The sequence below is a fragment of the Entelurus aequoreus genome, linkage group LG22 (genome assembly GCF_033978785.1).
Source record: "Entelurus aequoreus isolate RoL-2023_Sb linkage group LG22, RoL_Eaeq_v1.1, whole genome shotgun sequence".
Taxonomy (NCBI): Eukaryota; Metazoa; Chordata; class Actinopteri; order Syngnathiformes; family Syngnathidae; genus Entelurus; species Entelurus aequoreus.
Window position 1 is genome coordinate 39,698,745 of NC_084752.1, and position 25,781 is coordinate 39,724,525.

The 25,781-nt window shown below is 36.4% G+C and overlaps 1 protein-coding gene across 1 annotated transcript in view; it reads right to left on the reverse strand.

Annotated features, from left to right (window-relative positions):
• The window catches only part of LOC133639686 (tetraspanin-5), a 43,547-nt gene that overhangs the window by 11,790 nt on the left and 5,976 nt on the right, over positions 1 to 25,781 (reverse strand). The window contains exons 2-5 of the mRNA XM_062033209.1: positions 18,236 to 18,286; positions 11,553 to 11,699; positions 6,761 to 6,931; positions 6,560 to 6,685 (exon numbers count right to left, since the gene is read on the reverse strand). Coding sequence (XP_061889193.1) covers positions 6,560 to 6,685; positions 6,761 to 6,931; positions 11,553 to 11,699; positions 18,236 to 18,286 — 495 coding nt within the window. The remainder of the gene's footprint in view (positions 1 to 6,559; positions 6,686 to 6,760; positions 6,932 to 11,552; positions 11,700 to 18,235; positions 18,287 to 25,781) is intronic.

Sequence of the window (25,781 nt, forward strand, 5' to 3'; positions counted from 1 at the left end):
TGCTTAGTTCTAATAATATACCCCTCATTTTTGTATTTTTAGGGTCCACATCAGGGGTCACCAACGCGGTGCCCGCGGGCACCAGGTAGCCCGTAAGGACCTGATGAGTAGCCCGCTGGCCTGTTCTAAAAATAGCTCAAATAGCAGCACTTACCAGTGAGCTGCCTCTATTTTTTAAATTGTATTTATTTACTAGCAAGCTGGTCTCGCTTTGCCCGACATTTTTAATTCTAAGAGAGACAAAACTCAAATAGAATTTGAAAATCCAAGAAAATATTTTAAAGACTTGGTCTTCACTTGTTTAAATAAATTAATTTATTTTTTTACTTTGCTTCTTATAACTTTCAGAAAGACAATTTTAGAGAAAAAATACAACCTTAAAAATGATTTTAGGATTTTTACGCACATATACCTTTTTACCTTTTAAATTCCTTCCTCTTCTTTCCTGACAATTTAAATCGATGTTCAAATAAATGTATCTTTTTTATTGTAAAGAATAATAAATACATTTTAATTTAATTTTTCATTTTAGCTTCTGTTTTTTTGACGAAGAATATTTGTGAAATATTTCTTCAAACTTATTATGATTAAAATTCAAAAAAAATATTCTGGCAAAGCTAGAAAATCTGTAGAATCAAATTTAAATCTTATTTCAAAGTCTTTTGAATTTCTTTTAAAAATTTTGTTCTGGAAAATCTAGAAGAAATAATGATTTGTCTTTGTTAGAAATATAGCTTGGTCCAATTTGTTATATATTCTAACAAAGTGCAGATTGGATTTTAACCTATTTAAAACATGTCATCAAAATTCTAGAATTAATCTTAATCAGGAAAAATTACTAATGATATTCCATAAATTATTTTTTTTAATTTTTTCAAAAAGATTTTAATTAGCTAGTTTTTCTCTTCTTTTTTTCGGTTGAATTTTGAATTTTAAAGAGTCGAAATTGAAGATAAACTATGTTTCAAAATTTAATTGTCATTTTTTTTTGTGTTTTCTCCTCTTTTAAACCGTTCAATTAAGTGTAAATATCATTAATTATTAATAATAACATAGAGTTAAAGGTAAATTGAGCAAATTGGCTATTTCTGGCAATTTATTAAAGTGTGTATCAAACTGGTAGCGCTTCGCATTAATCACTACCCAAGAAGTAGCTCTTGCTTTCAAAAAGGTTGGTGACCCCTGGTCCACATGATTTTTCCTTGTTTTTGAACACTGACTTTGTTTTCCACAAGATGGAGCACCCCATTGGTATCTCCAGGTTGGAACTTATCTGAAGCCATCCAAGCCACGCTGTCACATATGTAAAATGCATTTTCACAAATTAAAAACAAACCTCTAGATAAGTTAAAGAATACAATAGAATGTACTCCAAACAGTAGTTTTATGAAGTCAAGTAATAATAATGTACAATATTGACCTTAGAGAGTGGACTTCAACAGTACCACCTTCCAGCTTCTCCATATTTTCATGGATAAATAACCGCTGTTCTGCTTCAGTATGGTTGAGACTAGCCGTGCTACTGCTTCGCCAGGTCAGTTAGCTACACCACATGTCATGTTTTTGATGATTTCACTCTTTAATTCAATGAATATCATCCACGCCTTCTTCTCAGCACTGTCCTTCACACTCACGTTTGTTTTCTCTCCCTTTTGTTGGGTAGCAACGTTATGACTATTTCTAGTTGCAAGCTAGTGTTAGCGAGTAGGACCAGATGTTTTGGGGAGGCTTCACTGTGACGTTTGCTTTGCCAAGTAATGGAATGCTTGGAACTCAAATATTTGCATAGCAATTTGCAGAGAATGGTCTCTTTTCTCAAAACACTCTTTAAGGGGACATTTTGCCTATCATTCACAATCCCTACGTAAGACAAGAACACGTTTCTTTCCTTTTTTATGCATTCTAAGTGGTAAAATACAGCAAGTACGAGCTAATGGCTGTAGACTATTCCGCCCATCAAGCCCTCTAAAAACCACCAACAATACTTTATTTAAATCTCATTAACTGAACATTAACCAAGTATTAGCAATATTGTTATAATAAGTGCTAACGCAAACAAACTATTTATAGCGGTGATGTGATCATTTCCGTGTCTCCCCATGTTTACATCATGAAGTGGTCTGCTGCTTCCTCGCTTCCCTGCTCCCTGTAAGTTTATTGTACATCATAATGCATGCCTCTCACCTGGACAGTAGATGGCTAAGGATATAATTTGACAAGTTGGGAAACTTTAGCAGCCCTTTAGGACCTGGACCTGGTGAGGACGACACGAAAAGCACTTGTCCCCCCCCACCCCAGGATTATGGTACATTTTTCATCAACATGGAATTATATGAACATCCTAGCAGTCGGCATCATAATGACAGCAGACATTGTACAGTAAGTGATGTTTTATTATGTTTGTTGGCTCTCATGAAGTGAGCAGACATCTGTGATGAAGAAAGCGTTTTTTAAATTAGAGTGTTGTGTATGCTTAAAATGTTCAAACTACGTAAATATTAAATGTTACTACATGACATATGTACTTACATCATGTATATATGACATGTTATTATGAATGTTACTACATGACATATATACTTACATCATGTATATATGACATGTTATTATGAATGTTACTACATGACATGTATACTTACATCATGTATATATTACATGTTATTATGAATGTTACTACATGACATGTATACTTACATCATGTATATATTACATGTTATTATGAATGTTACTACATGACATATATACTTACATCATGTATATATTACATGTTATTATGAATGTTACTACATGACATATATACTTACATCATGTATATATTACATGTTATTATGAATGTTACTACATGACATATATACTTACATCATGTATATATTACATGTTATTATGAATGTTACTACATGACATATATACTTACATCATGTATATATTACATGTTATTATGAATGTTACTACATGACATATATACTTACATCATGTATATATTACATGTTATTATGAATGTTACTACATGACATATATACTTACATCATGTATATATTACATGTTATTATGAATGTTACTACATGACATATATACTTACGTCATGTATATATTACATGTTATGAATGTTACTACATGACATATATACTTACATCATGTATATATTACATGTTATTATGAATGTTACTACATGACATATATACTTACATCATGTATATATGACATGTTATTATGAATGTTACTACATGACATATATACTTACATCATGTATATATTACATGTTATTATGAATGTTACTACATGACATATATACTTACATCATGTATATATTACATGTTATTATGAATGTTACTACATGACATATATACTTACATCATGTATATATTACATGTTATTATGAATGTTACTACATGACATATATACTTACATCATGTATATATTACATGTTATTATGAATGTTACTACATGACATGTATACTTACATCATGTATATATTACATGTTATTATGAATGTTACTACATGACATGTATACTTACATCATGTATATATTACATGTTATTATGAATGTTACTACATGACATGTATACTTACATCATGTATATATTACATGTTATTATGAATGTTACTACATGACATATACTTACATCATGTATATATGACATGTTATTATGAATGTTGCTACATGACATATATACTTACATCATGTATATATGACATGTTATTATGAATGTTACTACATGACATATATACTTACATCATGTATATATTACATGTTATTATGAATGTTACTACATGACATATATACTTACATCATGTATATATGACATGTTATTATGAATGTTACTACATGACATATATACTTACATCATGTATATATGACATGTTATTATGAATGTTACTACATGACATATATACTTACATCATGTATATATGACATGTTATTATGAATGTTACTACATGACATATATACTTACATCATGTATATATTACATGTAATTATGAATGTTACTACATGACATATATACTTACATCATGTATATATTACATGTTATTATGAATGTTACTACATGACATATACTTACATCATGTATATATTACATGTTATTATGAATGTTACTACATGACATATATACTTACATCATGTATATATTACATATTATGAATGTTACTACATGACATATATACTTACATCATGTATATATTACATGTTATTATGAATGTTACTACATGACATATATACTTACATCATGTATATATGACATGTTATTATGAATGTTACTACATGACATATATACTTACATCATGTATATATGACATGTTATTATGCATGTTACTACATGACATATAAACTTACATCATGTATATATGACATGTTATTATGAATGTTACTACATGACATATATACTTACATCATGTATATATTACATGTTATTATGAATGTTACTACATGACATATATACTTACATCATGTATATATTACATGTTATTATAATTGTTACTACATGACATATACTTACATCATGTATATATTACATGTTATTATGAATGTTACTACATGACATATATACTTACATCATGTATATATTACATGTTATTATGAATGTTACTACATGACATATATACTTACATCATGTATATATTACATGTTATTATGAATGTTACTACATGACATATATACTTACATCATGTATATATGACATGTTATTATGAATGTTACTACATGACATATATACTTACATCATGTATATATTACATGTTATTATGAATGTTGCTACATGACATATATACTTACATCATGTATATATTATATGTTATTATGAATGTTACTACATGACATATATACTTACATCATGTATATATTACATGTTATTATGAATGTTACTACATGACATATACTTACATCATGTATATATTACATGTTATTATGAATGTTACTACATGACATATATACTTACATCATGTATATATTACATGTTATTATGAATGTTACTACATGACATATATACTTACATCATGTATATATTACATGTTATTATGAATGTTACTACATGACATATATACTTACATCATGTATATATTACATGTTATTATGAATGTTACTACATGACATATATACTTACATCATGTATATATGACATGTTATTATGAATGTTACTACATGACATATATACTTACATCATGTATATATTACATGTTATTATGAATGTTACTACATGACATATATACTTACATCATGTATATATTACATGTTATTATGAATGTTGCTACATGACATATATACTTACATCATGTATATATTACATGTTATTATGAATGTTACTACATGACATATATACTTACATCATGTATATATTACATGTTATTATGAATGTTACTACATGACATATATACTTACATCATGTATATATTACATGTTATTATGAATGTTACTACATGACATACATACTTACATCATGTATATATTACATGTTATTATGAATGTTACTACATGACATATATACTTACATCATGTATATAAAACCTAATGGAGGTGTTTGGATGTTTTTTTAAGGGCTTTATTGGCAGTTACTACATGACATACATACTTACATCATGTATATATTACATGTTATTATGAATGTTACTACATGACATATATACTTACATCATGTATATAAAACCTAATGGAGGTGTTTGGATGTTTTTTTAAGGGCTTTATTGGCAGAATTGAACGTTTTCGGTAGGCTCCATGGTAAGCAGACTTTTGATCCAATTTATTTAATATTTATAATGCATTAACATACAGATTGTGAACAATTCCAAAAAAAGTTCCCCTTTAAGGTTAAGTTTAGGGCTGCAACTAACAATTAATTTGATAATCGATTAATCTGTCGATTATTACTTCGATTAATCGATTAATAATCGGATATAAGAGACAAACTACATTTCTATCCTTTCCAGTATTTTATTGGAAAAAAACAAGCATACTGGCACAATACTTATTTTGTTTATTGTTTGTCGGCTGTTTGTACATGTTGTAGTTTATAAATCAAGGTTTATTTAAAAAATAAAAAAATTAAAAATAAACAAAAATAATAATAAAATTGCCTGTGTGTATGCGCATAGCATAGATCCAACGAATCAATGACTAAATTAATCGCCAACTATTTTTATAATCGATTTTAATCGATTAGTTGTTGCAGCCCTAGTTAAGTTAAGGTCCCACTTTGTGTGTTTTTTTAATGTAAAAGCTGCGTGTGCTAGGATAACACCTGAAATAGCAAGTCCTGCTTTGTTATAGTTTGTGCTAAATGTCCTTTGTCAGCAAGCAGAACAAGTACTGTCACCATTTTAGCGGGGGACAACAATTCCTTCTTTCAGTCCCACCGACCGTGCTGAGAGTGAAAGGACTAAACAGCCTGGATGTCCTGTTGAAAGTTCCCAGAACACAGATAAGCAAACTATCTGCAACTGGGGAGGAGCTTCACATTCTCCAGCAGAAAGCCGTGTAAATATTTCTGGCATGACCGTACAGTATGTCTGCAAGAATGTTTCAAAGGGAAAGTGGGCAGGAAAGGTGTGGGAATGAGCGTGACGTACCGCTGGATCTTTGGTGCAGCAGGAAAAGGGCACGCCGCACCGCTCTCGACTCGGGTTGGAATCCGTGCAGTTGAAGTAGACGTTCAAATTCCAGTCGTCGGCTCCGAAAGCTCCGCAGCACTCCCACTGCAACGAGGCCAGCACAAGTTGCAGTCAAGAGTCAACTCCAACGAGAGTCCTCAAAGCCAAGCTCAAGCTCACATATTCTTGGGTGAAGTCGATTAGGTTCTGCAGATCAATGTCGTCCCTGTAGGCCCGGATGTTGTTGTTGATGAAAAAGTTGAGCTGGTCCTTGATCCAGTCTTTGAAGACGAAGGCCAGGACTCCTGCTGTCAGTTCCAGGAAGAAGATGATACCCAGGAAGACTGAGAACTAACCACACAAACAACACCTCTGAAACCCATTGTCTTCACCACCAGTCCACTGGAACCCGTTTAAGTCGACATCCCACGGACTGCCTGACCCTGGCAGACATAAGCGGTTGTCTACATAAACAAAAATACCTACTGCTTGCATATTTAGTTGCCAGAGACTTAAGTAGAATGGGCGGAAATAAAGGAGTTCAGTAACGAAAGTTTTATACCATATTTTCCTGATTAGAAGCAGTTACTTTTTTTCCAACGCTTTAAATCCTGCAGCTTATAAAGCGGCGCTGCTAATTTATGGATTTCTCTTCGCTAACAGCCATCATCTTTTGTATTCAACAAATGGTTTTCACATTACACCGACAGAGACGCTGAAAGGGTGTGTTATTGTTTGTGGAATGGTGCCATCTTTTGGATGAGTTCGTTAAATGCAGGTGCTGCGGGTTACAAATGGGTTCGTCTGTGGAACAGTTTGGATGATTCCTTAAAATGTTCCAGTTCCATTCACACATTTAAAGGCCTACTGAAAGCCACTACTACCGACCACGCAGTCTGATAGTTTATATATCAATGATGAAATCTTAACATTGCAACACATGCCAATACGGCCGGGTTAACTTATAAAGTCACATTTTAAATTTGCCGCTAAACTTCCGGTTCGAAACGCCTCTGAGGATGACGTATGCGCGTGACGTAGCCCGGGGAACACGGGTATGCCTTCCACATTGAAGCCAATACGAAATAGCTCTGTTTTCATCTCATTCTGGGTGTATTCTGGACATCTGTGCTGGTGAATCTGTTGCAATTATGTTCATTGCATTATGGAGAAAGAAGCTGAGCAAGCAAAGAAGAAAGTTGTCGGTGCGAAACGGACGTATTTTGCGAACGAAGTCAGCAGCAACACAACACAGCCGGCGCTTCTTTGTTTACATTCCCGAAAGATGCAGTCAAGATGGAAGAACTCGGATAACAGAGACTCTAACCAGGAGGACTTTTGACTTGGATACACAGACGCCTGTAGAGAACTGGGACAACACAGACTCTTACCAGGATTACTTTGATTTGGATGACAAAGACGCAGACGTGCTACCGTGAGTATGCAGCTTTGGCTTCTAAACATTTGATCGCTTGACCGTATGTGCGCGTCACATACGTTACTTTGTTTAAATATATAAGCTTTATGAACCTTGGGTTAGGTGAACGGACTTTTGGGCTGAGTGATTGTGTGTGTTGATCAGGTGTTTGAATTGTATTGGCGTGTTCTATGGAGCTAGGAGCTAGCAGAGGAGCTAGGAGCTAGCATAACAAACACGCAGGTGTTTTTATGTAGGATTAATTTGTGGCATATTAAATATAAGCCTGGTTGTGTTGTGGCTAATAGAGTATATATATGTCTTGTGTTTATTTACTGTTGTAGTCATTCCCAGCTGAATATCAGGTCACTCTCACAGCATCTTCCCTATCTGAATAGCTTCAACTCCCCACTAGTCCTTCACTTGCACTTTACTCATCCACAAATCTTTCATCCTCGCTCAAATTAATGGGGAAATCGTCGCTTTCTCGGTCCGAATCTCTCTCACTTCATGCGGCCATCATTGTAAACAATAGGGAACTTTGCGTATATGTTCAACTGACTACGTCACGCTACTTCCGGTAGGGGCAAGCCTTTTTTTTATCAGATACCAAAAGTTGCAATCTTTATCGTCGTCGTTCTCTACTAAATCCTTTCAGCAAAAATATGGCAATATCGCGAAATGATCAAGTATGACACATAGAATAGATCTGCTATCCCCGTTTAAATACAAAAATGTCATTTCAGTAGGCCTTTAAAACACACTTTAACACCAATGTCTTGGAAAAATATCACTCTTGAATCAACACAGTAGTTAATACTATGATTATTGTTAATAACAAACTAAATGTGGGATATAAATAATAATGGAAGTATAATTGTTTGTATATAATTGGTACAAAGGTGTACAAAGATATTTCACATGTCTTTACTGTGTATATAATTGAACAGTGTTTATGTTGTGTACAAGGTGTATTTATAATATGTTGTGCAAAGGAAATGTCATATTTTTAGGAAGCTCATCTTCTTTTTGACAATGTTTATAGGGAAAGGCGCAATAAGTGTTCAACATTTTCAATTTATGAATGTACAACTGTTTGTTTATGTCAAACTGTTTGTTTATTTTGTTGACCACTGACCGAAGAAATAATCAATTAAACTAATAAACTACTTCCTGGTTTAATGCCTTGAACCGGCAGTATAACCGTCCATAGCATTTCTGCTCGAAAGGATTCTTCATTCATCACTCCAAGCAACGATAGTAAGTTTTACAACGTAACTTAAACAATTCTTACTGACTAAACCGTCCCGTGTATTAACACCTTTACAAATGTCTCGGTTAGAATTATTAACTCGCACTTCTTGTTTTTGTTTCAACTTCGTATATTCACCAAAACAAAGATTGTTATTTTTTATTATTATTTTTGTCCATTTTTGCATTTTGTTACTTGTGAAAAGTAGAATGAAAGCTGAGAATTCTTCCACAAAAGAAGAAGGGACATTTGGTTCTATGCCAAAGCCTTGAAGGTCACAGGCAGCTCATTTTAAGGCTGCAGCTATCTTTCTTTTAGTAGTCCAGTATCTATCCACTAGCTGAGTAATGGGACAAAACACACGTAGTAAGTCCAACAGTTGAAATAAATGATTTATTTGCTCGCCATAACCTTTATTCTTTTTTCCTAATAAATGCTAATGTTACAATTAGCATGCTAACGTTTTATGCTAGCATTTTGGCAAATGTTGTACCGTATTTTTCGGACTATAAGTCGCAGTTTTTTTTCATAGTGTGACTTATACTCAGGAGCGACTTATGTGTGAAATGATGAACACATTAGCGTCAAATATCAAATAATATTATTGATGTCATTGACGTAAGAGACTAGACGTATAAGATTTCATGGGATTTAGCGATTAGGAGTGACAGATTGTTTGGTAAACGTATAGCATGTTCTATATGTTATAGTTATTTGAATGACTCTTACCATAATATGTTACGTTAACATAGCAGTTGGTTATTTATGCCTCATATAACGTACACTTATTCAGCCTGTTGTTCACTATTCTTTAGACATTTTAAATTGCCTTTCAAATGTCTATTCTTGCTGTTGGCTTTTAGCAAATACATTTCCCCAAAAAATGCGACTTATACTCCAGTGCGACTTATATATGTTTTTTCCCTTCTTTATTATGCATTTTCGGCAGGTGCGACTTATACTCCGAAAAATACGGTACTTGTTAACCGAATAGGCATGGATTCCATTGCTTAAGTGCCATCTTAAAAGTGTGCTAGCTGTTCCACAATTAGCATGCTAACATTAGCATTTTAAACATTTTATGCTAGCATATTAGCTAATTTCGTACTTTTTAACCTAATAATCATGGATCGTGTTACTTGGCGCCATCTTATAAATATGCTGGACGTTCCCCTGTTAGTATGCTAATGTTAACATGTTAAATGCTAACATTGACATGCTAACATTGACTGTTAGCATGTCACATACTAGCTAATTTCATACTTTTAACCTAATAATCATGGATCGTGTTACTTGGCGCCATCTTATAAATATGCTGGACGTTCCCCCGTTAGTATGCTAATGTTAACATGTTAAATGCTAACATTGACATGCTAACATTGACTGTTAGCATATCACATACTAGCTAATTTCCTACTTTTAACCTAATAACCATGGATGTTGTTACTTGGTGCCATCTTAGAAGTTTGCTATCTATTCCCCTGACAGCATGCTAACTTTTTATGCTCGCATTTTAGCTCTTTTTCTATATTTAAAGCTAAAAATGAATGTACCGTCCTGGAAGTATGCAAACTTTTCCAACTATACCAAAATGTTGTGCTTCAAGATTCATACTACATTTCAGTACAGCTTCTGCTCTTCACCTTTTAAACCCATCCATCCATCCATTTTCTACCGCTTGTCCATTTTTCACTTTTAAACTATTCCAACCTTCAAACCATTTCTACATTCCACTAGCATTTTAGTTCAGCTTCAGCACATGCAATATTCCACAGAAATTGCTTTTTCTAGTTATTTTTCATGACTTATTTAGTTAGAACTTACCGGTACTTATTTTAGCACTGCATAATTGTATGTACATTTATTTTTCGTCTGTTGTTTTTTTTAAGAGTCCCTTCTATTGTGTTTATTTGATACTAATGAGCCTGACATAAGCCTTGATCATAATCTTTGTGACTAACACAAGCTTTCATATCATTGGACAAGGTTTGCCCTGTTAAACTGTAAATTGGTTAGATACAATTACTGAGTACGATTAAAATCAAGAGTAAAATTAATTTGATTTAGACCACAAGGAAGTGTTTTAAAGTGTAGAAAAAAATCATAATAAGACCCCTTTAAGCTGAATTTAAAAGCTGATGGTTAACTAGAGCCACTTAAAAGGTGTACGCTTCATATTCCATTAGTCGACTAAATGTTAAAAAAGTCAAAGACTAGTCAACAATCAAAGTATTTGTTAATTGCAGCTTTGGTTAAACTGGTGTCGACTTGAAGGGGCTCAGCTGTGTGATGTAGTGACCTACAAATTTGAGCAGAAAGGAGTTTTCCCGCAGCGCTCCGATGCAACCGGCGAATCCCAGAATGAACATCACGCCGCCGACCATCAGGAAGAGCCAGACTGGATCGAAGCCCCCCAGGTCAGTTATGGATGAGATGTTGGACAGAACACCCTGGTGGGGTAGTAAAAAGGAGTTTTTTGTTAGTACCGCCCCCAAAACAATGGACCAGAAAAGAACTAAATCACTGTCGCTGGTCATGTCGGATTAATTGGTTATTAAAAATGATGTCAAATATGTGGAATGGGATCCTTTTGAGGCAATTGGTACAAACTAAAGTGCAGTACTGGGCTGCCACCAGCAAAGGGGGGTTGGTCCCGTCTCCACTTGTTTACTGTCCAGAAATTGCTTTGTTTTAAGGTTTGATTGTTAAAATAAAAGATCATTATTTATTTAGAAAAAACTATTTTCCGACGTCTAAAATGTTTGTACTGATTAGAGATCTACTGATAGGTTTGTTTTTTTACGCTTTTTAGTAGTCAAGAAGGCCAATAATCGATATTTGGGGCTAATATTTATTTGCAGTAAAAGTTTAGTGATTCCCAGAGCCCAAAAAAAGTCTGCGGGCTATAGAGCGTTTTCTATCGGGGCTCCAGTACTCTGGAATGTTCTAGCAGTAACAGTTAGAGATGCTAGCTCACTAGAAGCATTTAAGTCCCATCTTAAAACTCATTTGTATACTCTAGAGCAGGGGTCACCAACCTTTTTGAAACAAGAGCTACTTCTTGGGTAGTGATTAATGCGAAGGGCTACCAGTTTGATACACACTTAGATAAATTGCCAGAAATAGCCAATTTGCTCAATTTACCTTTAACTCTATGTTATTATTAATAATTAATATTTATCTTTGTGGAAACACTGATCATCTTAATGATTTCTCACAATAAATATATATAGAAACAGATAAATATCAATATGCAACACTTTATTTTTATATTTTCTCTAAGTGCACATTTTTCAAATGATGACTTCTAAGACAGTCTTGGGAAATCACAATATCCCATTTTAACTAGCTAGCCACTAACATTTTTTAACAAATCATGAATTACTTTGCACCATGTTTGTACAAATAATAACTCATGTAAAATACAAAAGTCAACTCTCAAATTTTTAAATAAATCATGTCACACTTTGAACTGGACACCAAATCTGTGATCTGTTTCTTTGTCAGTTAGTGAAGACCAAGTCTTTCAAATATTTTCTTGGATTTTCAAATTCTATTTGAGTTTTGTCTCTCTTAGAATTAAAAATGTCGGCCAAAGCGAGACCAGCTTGCTAGTAAATAAATACAATGTAAAAAATAGAGGCAGCTCACTGGTAAGTGCTGCTATTTGAGCTATTTTTAGAACAGGCCAGCGGGCGACTCATCTGGTCCTTACGGGCTACCTGGTGCCCGCCGGCACCGCGTTGGTGACCCCTGATCTAGCCTTTAAATAGACCCCCCTTTTAGATCAGTTGATCTGCCGTTTCTTTTCTGCTCTGCCCCCCTCTCCTTCGTGGAGGGGGGTGGGGCACAGATTCGGCGACCACAGATGATTACTGCTTTGCGCACTCTTGGCATTCTCTCCATGAGCTTCAAAAGGTGGCCACCTGAAATGGTTTTCACTTCACAGGTGTGTTTGAAGCTCATGGAGAGAATGCCAAGAGTGTGCAAAGCAGTAATCAGAGCAAAGGGTGGCTATTTTGAAGAAACTAGAATATATTTTCAGTTATTTCACCTTTTTTTGTGAAGTACATAACTCCACATGTGTTCATTCATAGTTTTGATGTGACAATCTACAATGTAAATAGTCATGGAAATAAAGAACACACATTGTAATGAGAAGGTGTGTCCTAACGTATGGCCTGTACTGTATATTGTATCCAAGATGTAGTTCTGTGTTGTAAAAAACAACAAAAAAACGCTGTACTTCAGAATAGGGCTGGGTGATATATGGAATATACTGGATATATCGCGGGTTTGTCTCTGTGCGATATAGAAAATGACTATATAGTGATATTGGAGTATACGTTCTCACGCAGTTGCTTTTAGCTGCGGGCATTACACTACAGGCTCTTCTCACTCTATCTTGTCTCTCCTTCTCACAGCGACATAAAACAAGCACACCTTCTTACATACGTCACGACATACGTCACATACGTATACACCCTCCTTGAGCAGAGAGGTAGCAGCATGGGTAAAGTTAGCTGTGATGCTAGCGGAGAGGTAATACGAGAGAAAGAAGGTGCCAATCTGGTAACAAATGCAGGAAGGATTAATTCCCCCAAAAAACCGCAGGGGATTCATCGTCTGGCGGCAGTTTGGCTTCAAGCGGGAAGATGTTGAACAGACAACCGTAATATGTCAAGTATGCGGCAAAAGCATTGCTACAAAAAGTATCAGCACTGCTAATTTGTAGCATCATTTGAAAAGTCACCCGCTAGAGAATGAAGAGTGCTTGAAACTCCGCATGTCAACATCTCCGTACCATATATATGGTGTATGGTGACATGGACTAAACATATCCACATATATATGGTGTATCGTGACATGGACTAAACATATCCACATATATATGGTGTATCGTGACATGGACTAAACATATCCACATATATATGGTGTATGGTGACATGGACTAAACATATCCACATATATATGGTGTATGGTGACATGGACTAAACATATCCACATATATATGGTGTATGGTGACATGGACTAAACATATCCACATATATATGGTGTATGGTGACATGGACTAAACATATCCACATATATATGGTGTATGGTGACGTGGACTAAACATATCCACATATATATGGTGTATGGTGACATGGACTAAACATATCCACATATATATGGTGTATCGTGACATGGACTAAACATATCCACATATATATGGTGTATGGTGACATGGACTAAACATATCCACATATACAGTATATGGTGTATCGTGACATGGACTAAACATATCCACATATATATGGTGTATGGTGACATGGACTAAACATATCCACATATATATGGTGTATGGTGACATGGACTAAACATATCCACATATATATGGTGTATCGTGACATGGACTAAACATATCCACATATATATGGTGTATGGTGACATGGACTAAACATATCCACATATATATGGTGTATGGTGACATGGACTAAACATATCCACATATATATGGTGTATGGTGACATGGACTAAACATATCCACATATATATGGTGTATGGTGACATGGACTAAACATATCCACATATATATGGTGTATCGTGACATGGACTAAACATATTCACATATATATGGTGTATGGTGACATGGACTAAACATATCCACATATATATGGTGTATGGTGACATGGACTAAACCAGGGGTCGGCAACCCAAAATGTTGAAAGAGCCATATTGGACCAAAAATACAAAAACAAATCTGTCTGGAGCCGCAACAAATTAAAAGCTATATTACATACAGATAGTGTGTCATGAGATATACATTGAATTAAGAGGACTTAAAGGAAACTAAATGAGCTCAAATATAGCTACAAATGAGGCATAATGATGCAATATGTACATATAGCTAGCCTAAATAGCGTGTTAGCATCGATTAGCTTGCAGTCATGCAGTGACTAAATATGTCTGATTAGCACTCCACACAAGTCAATAACATCAACAAAACTCACCTTTGTGTATTCACGCACAACGTTAAAAGTGTGGTGGACAAAATGAGACAGAAAAAGAAGTGGCATAAAACACGTCCTAGAAAGTCGGAGAAAGTTATACATTGTAAACAAACTATACGGTGAGTTCAAGGACCGCCAAAATTAGTAGGACAAAACGGCGCTCGCCAAATACTCGAATCAGTGAAGCACGTTTAATATAAACAGTGTGATTTATAACAATTAGGGAGGTTTGTGTCATGTTTGTCCTCCTACAGAAACCATACTAAAACAAAAAAATAGATTTTTTTCCCCTCATCTTTTTCCATTCTTCATACATTTTTGAAAAATCTCCAGAGAGCCACTAGGGCGGCACTAAAGAGCCGCATGCGGCTCTAGAGCCGCGTGTTGCCGACCCCCGGACTAAACATATCCACATATATATGGTGTATCGTGACATGGACTAAACATATCCACATATATATGGTGTATCGTGACATGGACTAAACATATCCACATATATATGGTGTATGGTGACATGGACTAAACATATCCACATATATATGGTGTATGGTGACATGGACTAAACATATCCACATATATATGGTGTATGGTGACATGGACTAAACATATCCACATATATATGGTGTATGGTGACATGGACTAAACATATCCACATATATATGGTGTATCGTGACATGGACTAAACATATCCACATATATATGGTGTATGGTGACATGGACTAAACATATCCACATATATATGGTGTATGGTGACATGGACTAAACATATCCACATATATATGGTGTATCGTGACATGGACTAAACATATCCACATATATATGGTGTATCGTGACATGGACTAAACATATCCACATATATATGGTGTATCGTGACATGGACTAAACATATCCACATATATATGGTGTATGGTGACATGGACTAAACATATCCACATATATATGGTGTATCGTGACATGGACTAAACATATCCACATATATATGGTGTATCGTGACATGGACTAAACATATCCACATATATATGGTGTATGGTGACATGGACTAAACATATCCACATATATATGGTGTATGGTGACATGGACTAAACATATCCACATATATATGGTGTATCGTGACATGGACTAAACATATCCACATATATATGGTGTATGGTGACATGGACTAAACATATCCACATATATATGGTGTATGGTGACATGGACTAAACATATCCACATATATATGGTGTATGGTGACATGGACTAAACATATCCACATATATATGGTGTATGGTGACATGGACTAAACATATCCACATATATATGGTGTATCGTGACATGGACTAAACATATCCACATATATATGGTGTATCGTGACATGGACTAAACATATCCACATATATATGGTGTATCGTGACATGGACTAAACATATCCACATATATATGGTGTATCGTGACATGGACTAAACATATCCACATATATATGGTGTATCGTGACATGGACTAAACATATCCACATATATATGGTGTATCGTGACATGGACTAAACATATCCACATATATATGGTGTATGGTGACATGGACTAAACATATCCACATATATATGGTGTATCGTGACATGGACTAAACATATCCACATATATATGGTGTATGGTGACATGGACTAAACATATCCACATATATATGGTGTATCGTGACATGGACTAAACATATCCACATATATATGGTGTATCGTGACATGGACTAAACATATCCACATATATATGGTGTATCGTGACATGGACTAAACATATCCACATATATATGGTGTATGGTGACATGGACTAAACATATCCACATATATATGGTGTATCGTGACGTGGACTAAACATATCCACATATATATGGTGTATGGTGACATGGACTAAACATATCCACATATATATGGTGTATGGTGACATGGACTAAACATATCCACATATATATGGTGTATCGTGACGTGGACTAAACATATCCACATATATATGGTGTATGGTGACATGGACTAAACATATCCACATATATATGGTGTATGGTGACATGGACTAAACATATCCACATATATATGGTGTATCGTGACGTGGACTAAACATATCCACATATATATGGTGTATCGTGACGTGGACTAAACATATCCACATATATATGGTGTATGGTGACATGGACTAAACATATCCACATATATATGGTGTATGGTGACATGGACTAAACATATCCACATATATATGGTGTATGGTGACATGGACTAAACATATCCACATATATATGGTGTATCGTGACATGGACTAAACATATCCACATATATATGGTGTATCGTGACGTGGACTAAACATATCCACATATATATGGTGTATGGTGACATGGACTAAACATATCCACATATATATGGTGTATGGTGACATGGACTAAACATATCCACATATATATGGTGTATCGTGACATGGACTAAACATATCCACATATATATGGTGTATCGTGACGTGGACTAAACATATCCACATATATATGGTGTATGGTGACATGGACTAAACATATCCACATATATATGGTGTATGGTGACATGGACTAAACATATCCACATATATATGGTGTATCGTGACGTGGACTAAACATATCCACATATATATGGTGTATGGTGACATGGACTAAACATATCCACATATATATGGTGTATCGTGACATGGACTAAACATATCCACATATATATGGTGTATCGTGACATGGACTAAACATATCCACATATATATGGTGTATGGTGACATGGACTAAACATATCCACATATATATGGTGTATCGTGACATGGACTAAACATATCCACATATATATGGTGTATCGTGACATGGACTACACATGATATACATATTAAACAACTCTTCTTTAAAAATGTTTGGATTATTTCCCACTAAAGGTTTCATCCTCCACACAAGTAAGAAGTGAAGAGAAAGACATTTGAGTGGGTGTAAACCAGCAAAGACTGGAACTGAACCTCTGTGCCCACCTTCTCGCTCCATGCCCACAACCCGATGGCCAGGAATGCCAGTCCAAGGAACTAGATAGGAAGGAGAGCAGAAAAAGAACAAACATGTTATTCTTGTGACGCACGCTGAGACCATCATCCATCACAGAATACTTCTCATATCAGTTTGTTGCATTTGCAGGAAGGAGACTCCTCCATTGGAAGGAATCCACCTGGCTAAAACGCACTTAAGAGCTCACAAACATGGTGGGGGAATATACATTCTGTTCAGAAATGCCACAATAAGAGCCCACAAACATGGTGGGGGAATATACATTCTGTTCAGAAATGCCACAATAAGAGCTCACAAACATGGTGGGGGAATATACATTCTGTTCAGAAATGCCACAATAAGAGCCCACAAACATGGTGGGGGAATATACATTGTGTTCAGAAATGCCACAATAAGAGCTCACAAACATGGTGGGGGAATATACATTCTGTTCAGAAATGCCACAATAAGAGCCCACAAACATGGTGGGGGAATATACATTCTGTTCAGAAATGCCACAATAAGAGCCCACAAACATGGTGGGGGAATATACATTCTGTTCAGAAATGCCACAATAAGAGCTCACAAACATGGTGGGGGAATATACGTTCTGTTCAGAAATGCCACAATAAGAGCTCACAAACATGGTGGGGGAATATACATTCTGTTCAGAAATGCCACAATAAGAGCTCACAAACATGGTGGGGGAATATACATTCTGTTCAGAAATGCCACAATAAGAGCTCACAAACATGGTGGGGGAATATACATTCTGTTCAGAAATGCCACAATAAGAGCTCACAAACATGGTGGGGGAATATACATTCTGTTCAGAAATGCCACAATAAGAGCTCACAAACATGGTGGGGGAATATACATTCTGTTCAGAAATGCCACAATAAGAGCTCACAAACATGGTGGGGGAATATACATTCTGTTCAGAAATGCCACAATAAGAGCTCACAAACATGGTGGGGGAATATACATTCTGTTCAGAAATGCCACAATAAGAGCTCACTAACATGGTGGGGGAATATACATTCTGTTCAGAAATGCCACAATAAGAGCTCACAAACATGGTGGGGGAATATACGTTCTGTTCAGAAATGCCACAATAAGAGCTCACAAACATGGTGGGGGAATATACGTTCTGTTCAGAAATGCCACAATAAGAGCTCACAAACATGGTGGGGGAATATACGTTCTGTTCAGAAATGCCACAATAACAGCTCACAAACATGGTGGGGGAATATACGTTCTGTTCAGAAATGCCACAATAAGAGCTCACAAACATGGTGGGGGAATATACGTTCTGTTCAGAAATGCCACAATAAGAGCTCACAAACATGGTGGGGGAATATACGTTCTGTTCAGAAATGCCACAATAAGAGCTCACAAACATGGTGGGGGAATATACGTTCTGTTCAGAAATGCCACAATAAGAGCTCACAAACATGGTGGGGGAATATACATTCTGTTCAGAAATGCCACAATAAGAGCTCACAAACATGGTGGGGGAATATACATTCTGTTCAGAAATGCCACAATAAGAGCTCACAAACATGGTGGGGGAATATACATTCTGTTCAGAAATGCCACAATAAGAGCCCACAAACATGGTGGGGGAATATACATTCTGTTCAGAAATGCCACAATAAGAGCCCACAAACATGGTGGGGGAATATACTTTCTGTTCAGAAATGCCACAATAAGAGCTCACAAACATGGTGGGGGAATATACATTCTGTTCAGAAATGCCACAATAAGAGCCCACAAACATGGTGGGGGAATATACATTCTGTTCAGAAATGCCACAATAAGAGCTCACAAACATGGTGGGGGAATATACGTTCTGTTCAGAAATGCCACAATAAGAGCTCACAAACATGGTGGGGGAATATACGTTCTGTTCAGAAATGCCACAATAACAGCTCACAAACATGGTGGGGGAATATACGTTCTGTTCAGAAATGCCACAATAAGAGCTCACAAACATGGTGGGGGAATATACGTTCTGTTCAGAAATGCCACAATAAGAGCTCACAAACATGGTGGGGGAATATACGTTCTGTTCAGAAATGCCACAATAAGAGCTCACAAACATGGTGGGGGAATATACGTTCTGTTCAGAAATGCCACAATAAGAGCTCACAAACATGGTGGGGGAATATACGTTCTGTTCAGAAATGCCACAATAAGAGCTCACAAACATGGTGGGGGAATATACATTCTGTTCAGAAATGCCACAATAAGAGCTCACAAACATGGTGGGGGAATATACATTCTGTTCAGAAATGCCACAATAAGAGCTCACAAACATGGTGGGGGAATATACATTCTGTTCAGAAATGCCACAATAAGAGCTCACAAACATGGTGGGGGAATATACGTTCTGTTCAGAAATGCCACAATAAGAGCTCACAAACATGGTGGGGGAATATACATTCTGTTCAGAAATGCCACAATAAGAGCCCACAAACATGGTGGGGGAATATACGTTCTGTTCAGAAATGCCACAATAAGAGCTCACAAACATGGTGGGGGAATATACATTCTGTTCAGAAATGCCACAATAAGAGCTCACAAACATGGTGGGGGAATATACATTCTGTTCAGAAATGCCACAATAAGAGCTCACAAACATGGTGGGGGAATATACATTCTGTTCAGAAATGCCACAATAAGAGCTCACAAACATGGTGGGGGAATATACATTCTGTTCAGAAATGCCACAATAAGAGCTCACAAACATGGTGGGGGAATATACATTCTGTTCAGAAATGCCACAATAAGAGCTCACAAACATGGTGGGGGAATATACATTCTGTTCAGAAATGCCACAATAAGAGCTCACAAACATGGTGGGGGAATATACATTCTGTTCAGAAATGCCACAATAAGAGCTCACTAACATGGTGGGGGAATATACATTCTGTTCAGAAATGCCACAATAAGAGCTCACAAACATGGTGGGGGAATATACGTTCTGTTCAGAAATGCCACAATAAGAGCTCACAAACATGGTGGGGGAATATACGTTCTGTTCAGAAATGCCACAATAAGAGCTCACAAACATGGTGGGGGAATATACGTTCTGTTCAGAAATGCCACAATAACAGCTCACAAACATGGTGGGGGAATATACGTTCTGTTCAGAAATGCCACAATAAGAGCTCACAAACATGGTGGGGGAATATACGTTCTGTTCAGAAATGCCACAATAAGAGCTCACAAACATGGTGGGGGAATATACGTTCTGTTCAGAAATGCCACAATAAGAGCTCACAAACATGGTGGGGGAATATACGTTCTGTTCAGAAATGCCACAATAAGAGCTCACAAACATGGTGGGGGAATATACATTCTGTTCAGAAATGCCACAATAAGAGCTCACAAACATGGTGGGGGAATATACATTCTGTTCAGAAATGCCACAATAAGAGCTCACAAACATGGTGGGGGAATATACATTCTGTTCAGAAATGCCACAATAAGAGCTCACAAACATGGTGGGGGAATATACATTCTGTTCAGAAATGCCACAATAAGAGCCCACAAACATGGTGGGGGAATATACATTCTGTTCAGAAATGCCACAATAAGAGCCCACAAACATGGTGGGGGAATATACTTTCTGTTCAGAAATGCCACAATAAGAGCTCACAAACATGGTGGGGGAATATACATTCTGTTCAGAAATGCCACAATAAGAGCCCACAAACATGGTGGGGGAATATACATTCTGTTCAGAAATGCCACAATAAGAGCTCACAAACATGGTGGGGGAATATACATTCTGTTCAGAAATGCCACAATAAGAGCCCACAAACATGGTGGGGGAATATACATTCTGTTCAGAAATGCCACAATAAGAGCTCACAAACATGGTGGGGGAATATACATTCTGTTCAGAAATGCCACAATAAGAGCTCACAAACATGGTGGGGGAATATACATTCTGTTCAGAAATGCCACAATAAGAGCTCACAAACATGGTGGGGGAATATACATTCTGTTCAGAAATGCCACAATAAGAGCTCACAAACATGGTGGGGGAATATACATTCTGTTCAGAAATGCCACAATAAGAGCTCACAAACATGGTGGGGGAATATACATTCTGTTCAGAAATGCCACAAACCTTCCATGATACAGAATCTTTGGTCACTTCCCTCTATTCTTCCTGGAGAAGAACATCTTACACTTGTGGACTTTCTAAAAGCTGCACACCAAAGGGTAAAAACTTGGCAAAACGTGACCCTTTTACGATGTTGCCTGGGCTATTACTCTCCTGACAAATACACCACCGTGTTTGACAGTTACAAAGCCCCAATGTTTGACCCCATAAGTAGGACTGACTTGAAATTTCTCACACAGCTAAATGTTCTCTACAAAACAAATGTTTAGCTGCATCACCATGAAATTTGGTATGCACATTTAGGGGACTTACCTTCAAGCACATGTTTGTCAAATTAAAAGTTTTTGCCCAACTTGTAATTTCTCAAACTACTCAATGTGTTCTTCAAAAGACCTACTTCATCTTTAGGGTGTTTAGCCTGATGGTCACATCATTTGGTACAGACCTTTAGACAAATGACACGCATGTGTCTGGAACATTTTAGCAGATTTAGCTGAAAAACACGTTTTGGCCGACTTGAAATGTCTCCCACAGTTCACTGTTCTGTACAAAACACCCGATGTAACTTTAGGGTGTTTAGCCAGACCATCACAGAATTTGGTACACATCTTTAGACGACTTCCAAGCACACTTCCTTAAAATTTTAACAAGATTGGTTGGAAAACAAGTCTTGCCCGACTTGAAATTTCTTCCACAGTTCACTGTTCTGTACAAAACACCCGATGTAACTTTAGGGTGTTTAGCCAGACCACCACAGAATTTGGTACACATATTTAGAAGACTTACAAGCACACTTCCTTAGAATTTTAACAAGATTGGTTGGAAAAAAAGTCTTGCCAGACTTGAAATTTCTCCCACAGTTCACTGTTATCTACAAAACACCTGTGTAACTTTAGGGTGTTTAGCCAGACCACCACAGAATTTGGTACACATATTTAGACGACTTACAAGCACACTTCCTTAAAATTTTAACAAGATTGGTTGGAAAACAAGTTTTGCCTTACTTGACATTTCTCCCACAGTTCACGATTTTCTACGAAACACCTGATGTAACTTTAGGGTGTTTAGCCAGACCACCACAGAATTTGGTACACATCTTTAGGGGACTTACAAGCACACTTCCTTAAAACATTAACAAGATTGGTTGGAAAACACGTTTTGCACGACTAGAAATGTCTTCCACAGTTCACTGTTCTGTACAAAACACCTGATGTACTGTAGGGTGTTTAGCCAGACCACCACAGAATTTGGTACACATCTTTAGAAGACTTACAAGCACACTTCCTTAAAACATTAACAAGATTGGTTGAAAAACAAGTCTTGCCCGACTTGAAATTTCTCCCACAGTTCACTGTTCTGTACAAAACACCTGATGTACTGTAGGGTGTTTAGCCAGACCACCACAGAATTTGGTACACATCTTTAGAAGACTTACAAGCACACTTCCTTAAAGTATTAGCAAGATTTGTTAAAAAACACATTTTGCCGACATGAAATTTCTCCCACAGTTCTCTGCAAAACCTCAATTGTCATTTTAGGGTTTTCAACCGGAGCACCATGGAACTTGGTACACACTTAGGGGACTTGGAATGACAACAGACTCACCCCGGGTTCAGTTCAGAGCTTCTCTTTGGACTTCTCGCTCAACACTCAAAATTTAATTCCCACACATAGTCGCACACCATACACATAGTTGGGTTAGTTCACACTTCATATTATCGTATACAAACAAACAGAGTTAAACGACGTCCCTGCTGTCTGTGCCGTCTTCTTCCCCTGTACACACCGGAACATTTACAACTCTAGCGGACATTGTGACTTTTGGTATTAGTGGAGCCAAACACACATACTGTACAGCAGGTTTTTACAGTATACAGTCGTGCTCATAAGTTGACATACCATGGAAGAATTGATGATTTCAAACACCTTTCTTCCACTCGTGCTTAATGGTTGTGTGAAGCTATTTATTGGCAAACAACTGTGTTTACTCTTTTTAAATCAAAATGACAAAAGAAAGTACCCAAATGACCCTGATCAAAAGTTGACATACCCCAGTGACTTTGATCTGATAACATGCACAAAAGTTGACACAAACAGGTTTGAATGACTAATCAAGGTTCCAATCCTCACCTGTGACATGTTTGTTTGTAATGAATGTGTGTGTATAAAAGCTCAGTGAGTTTCTGGGCTTCTGACACACCATTGCATCTTTCATCCAGTGCTGCACACATGCTTCTGGATTCTGAGTCATGGGGAAGGCAAAAGAATTGTCAAAGGATCTGCGAGAAAAGGTCATTGAACTGCATAAAACAGGAAAGGGGTATAATAAATTGCTGGAGATGCAAAGAAAAATCCACAAATAACTTCAGCTGAAATACAGGACTATCTGAAAAGTGGTGGTGTGGCTGTTTCAAGATGCACAATAAGGAGGCACTTGAAGAAAAATGGGCTGCATGGTCGAGTCGCCAGAAGAAAGCCATCACTCCAAATGACTTTGTTCCAGAAGTTTTGAGGCTTGTCTCTGTGCTGTTTGGCGTAATGTAAGCGGGATACTTTGTGACATTTGCGCAGAAATGGCTTTCTTCTGGCGACTCGACCATGCAGCCCATTTTTCTTCAAGTGCCTCCTTATTGTGCATCTTGAAACAGCCACACCACCATTTTTCCAGAGAGTCCTGTATTTCAGCTGAAGTTATTTGTGGATTTTTCTTTGCATCTCCAACAATTTTCCTGGCAGTTGTGGCTGAAATCTTTGCTGGTCTACCTGAATCCCTCATTTTCCACTTCTTAATCAGCGTTTGAACACTGCTGATTGGCATTCTCAATTCCTTGGATATCTTTTTATACCCCTTTCCTGTTTTATGCAGTTGAATGACCTTTTCTCGCAGATCCTTTGACAATTCATTTGCCTTCCCCATGACTGAGAATCCAGAACCATGTGTGCAGCACTGGATGAAAGATGCAATGGTCTGTCAGAAACTCACTGAGCTTTTATACACACACATTCATTACAAACAAACATGTCACAGGTGAGGATTGGAACCTTGATTAGCCATTCAAACATCTTTGTGTCAACTTTTGTGCATGTTATCAGATCAAAGTCACTGGGGTATGTCAACTTTTGATCAGGGTCATTTGGGTACTTTCTTTTGTCATTTTGATTTAAAAAGAGTAAACACAGTTGTTTGCCAATAAATAGCTTCACACAAGCATTAAGCATGAGTGGAAGAAAGGTTTTTGTATTATCATTCAGATTCTCTGAAGAATGGCCAAGAAATCATAAATCCTCCCAGGGTATGTCAACTTATGAGCACGACTGTATATAATTTATACACACATACACCTTGGCCCCCAGGCACATTTTTTTCTCTAAATGTGGCCCCCTGAGTCAAAATATTT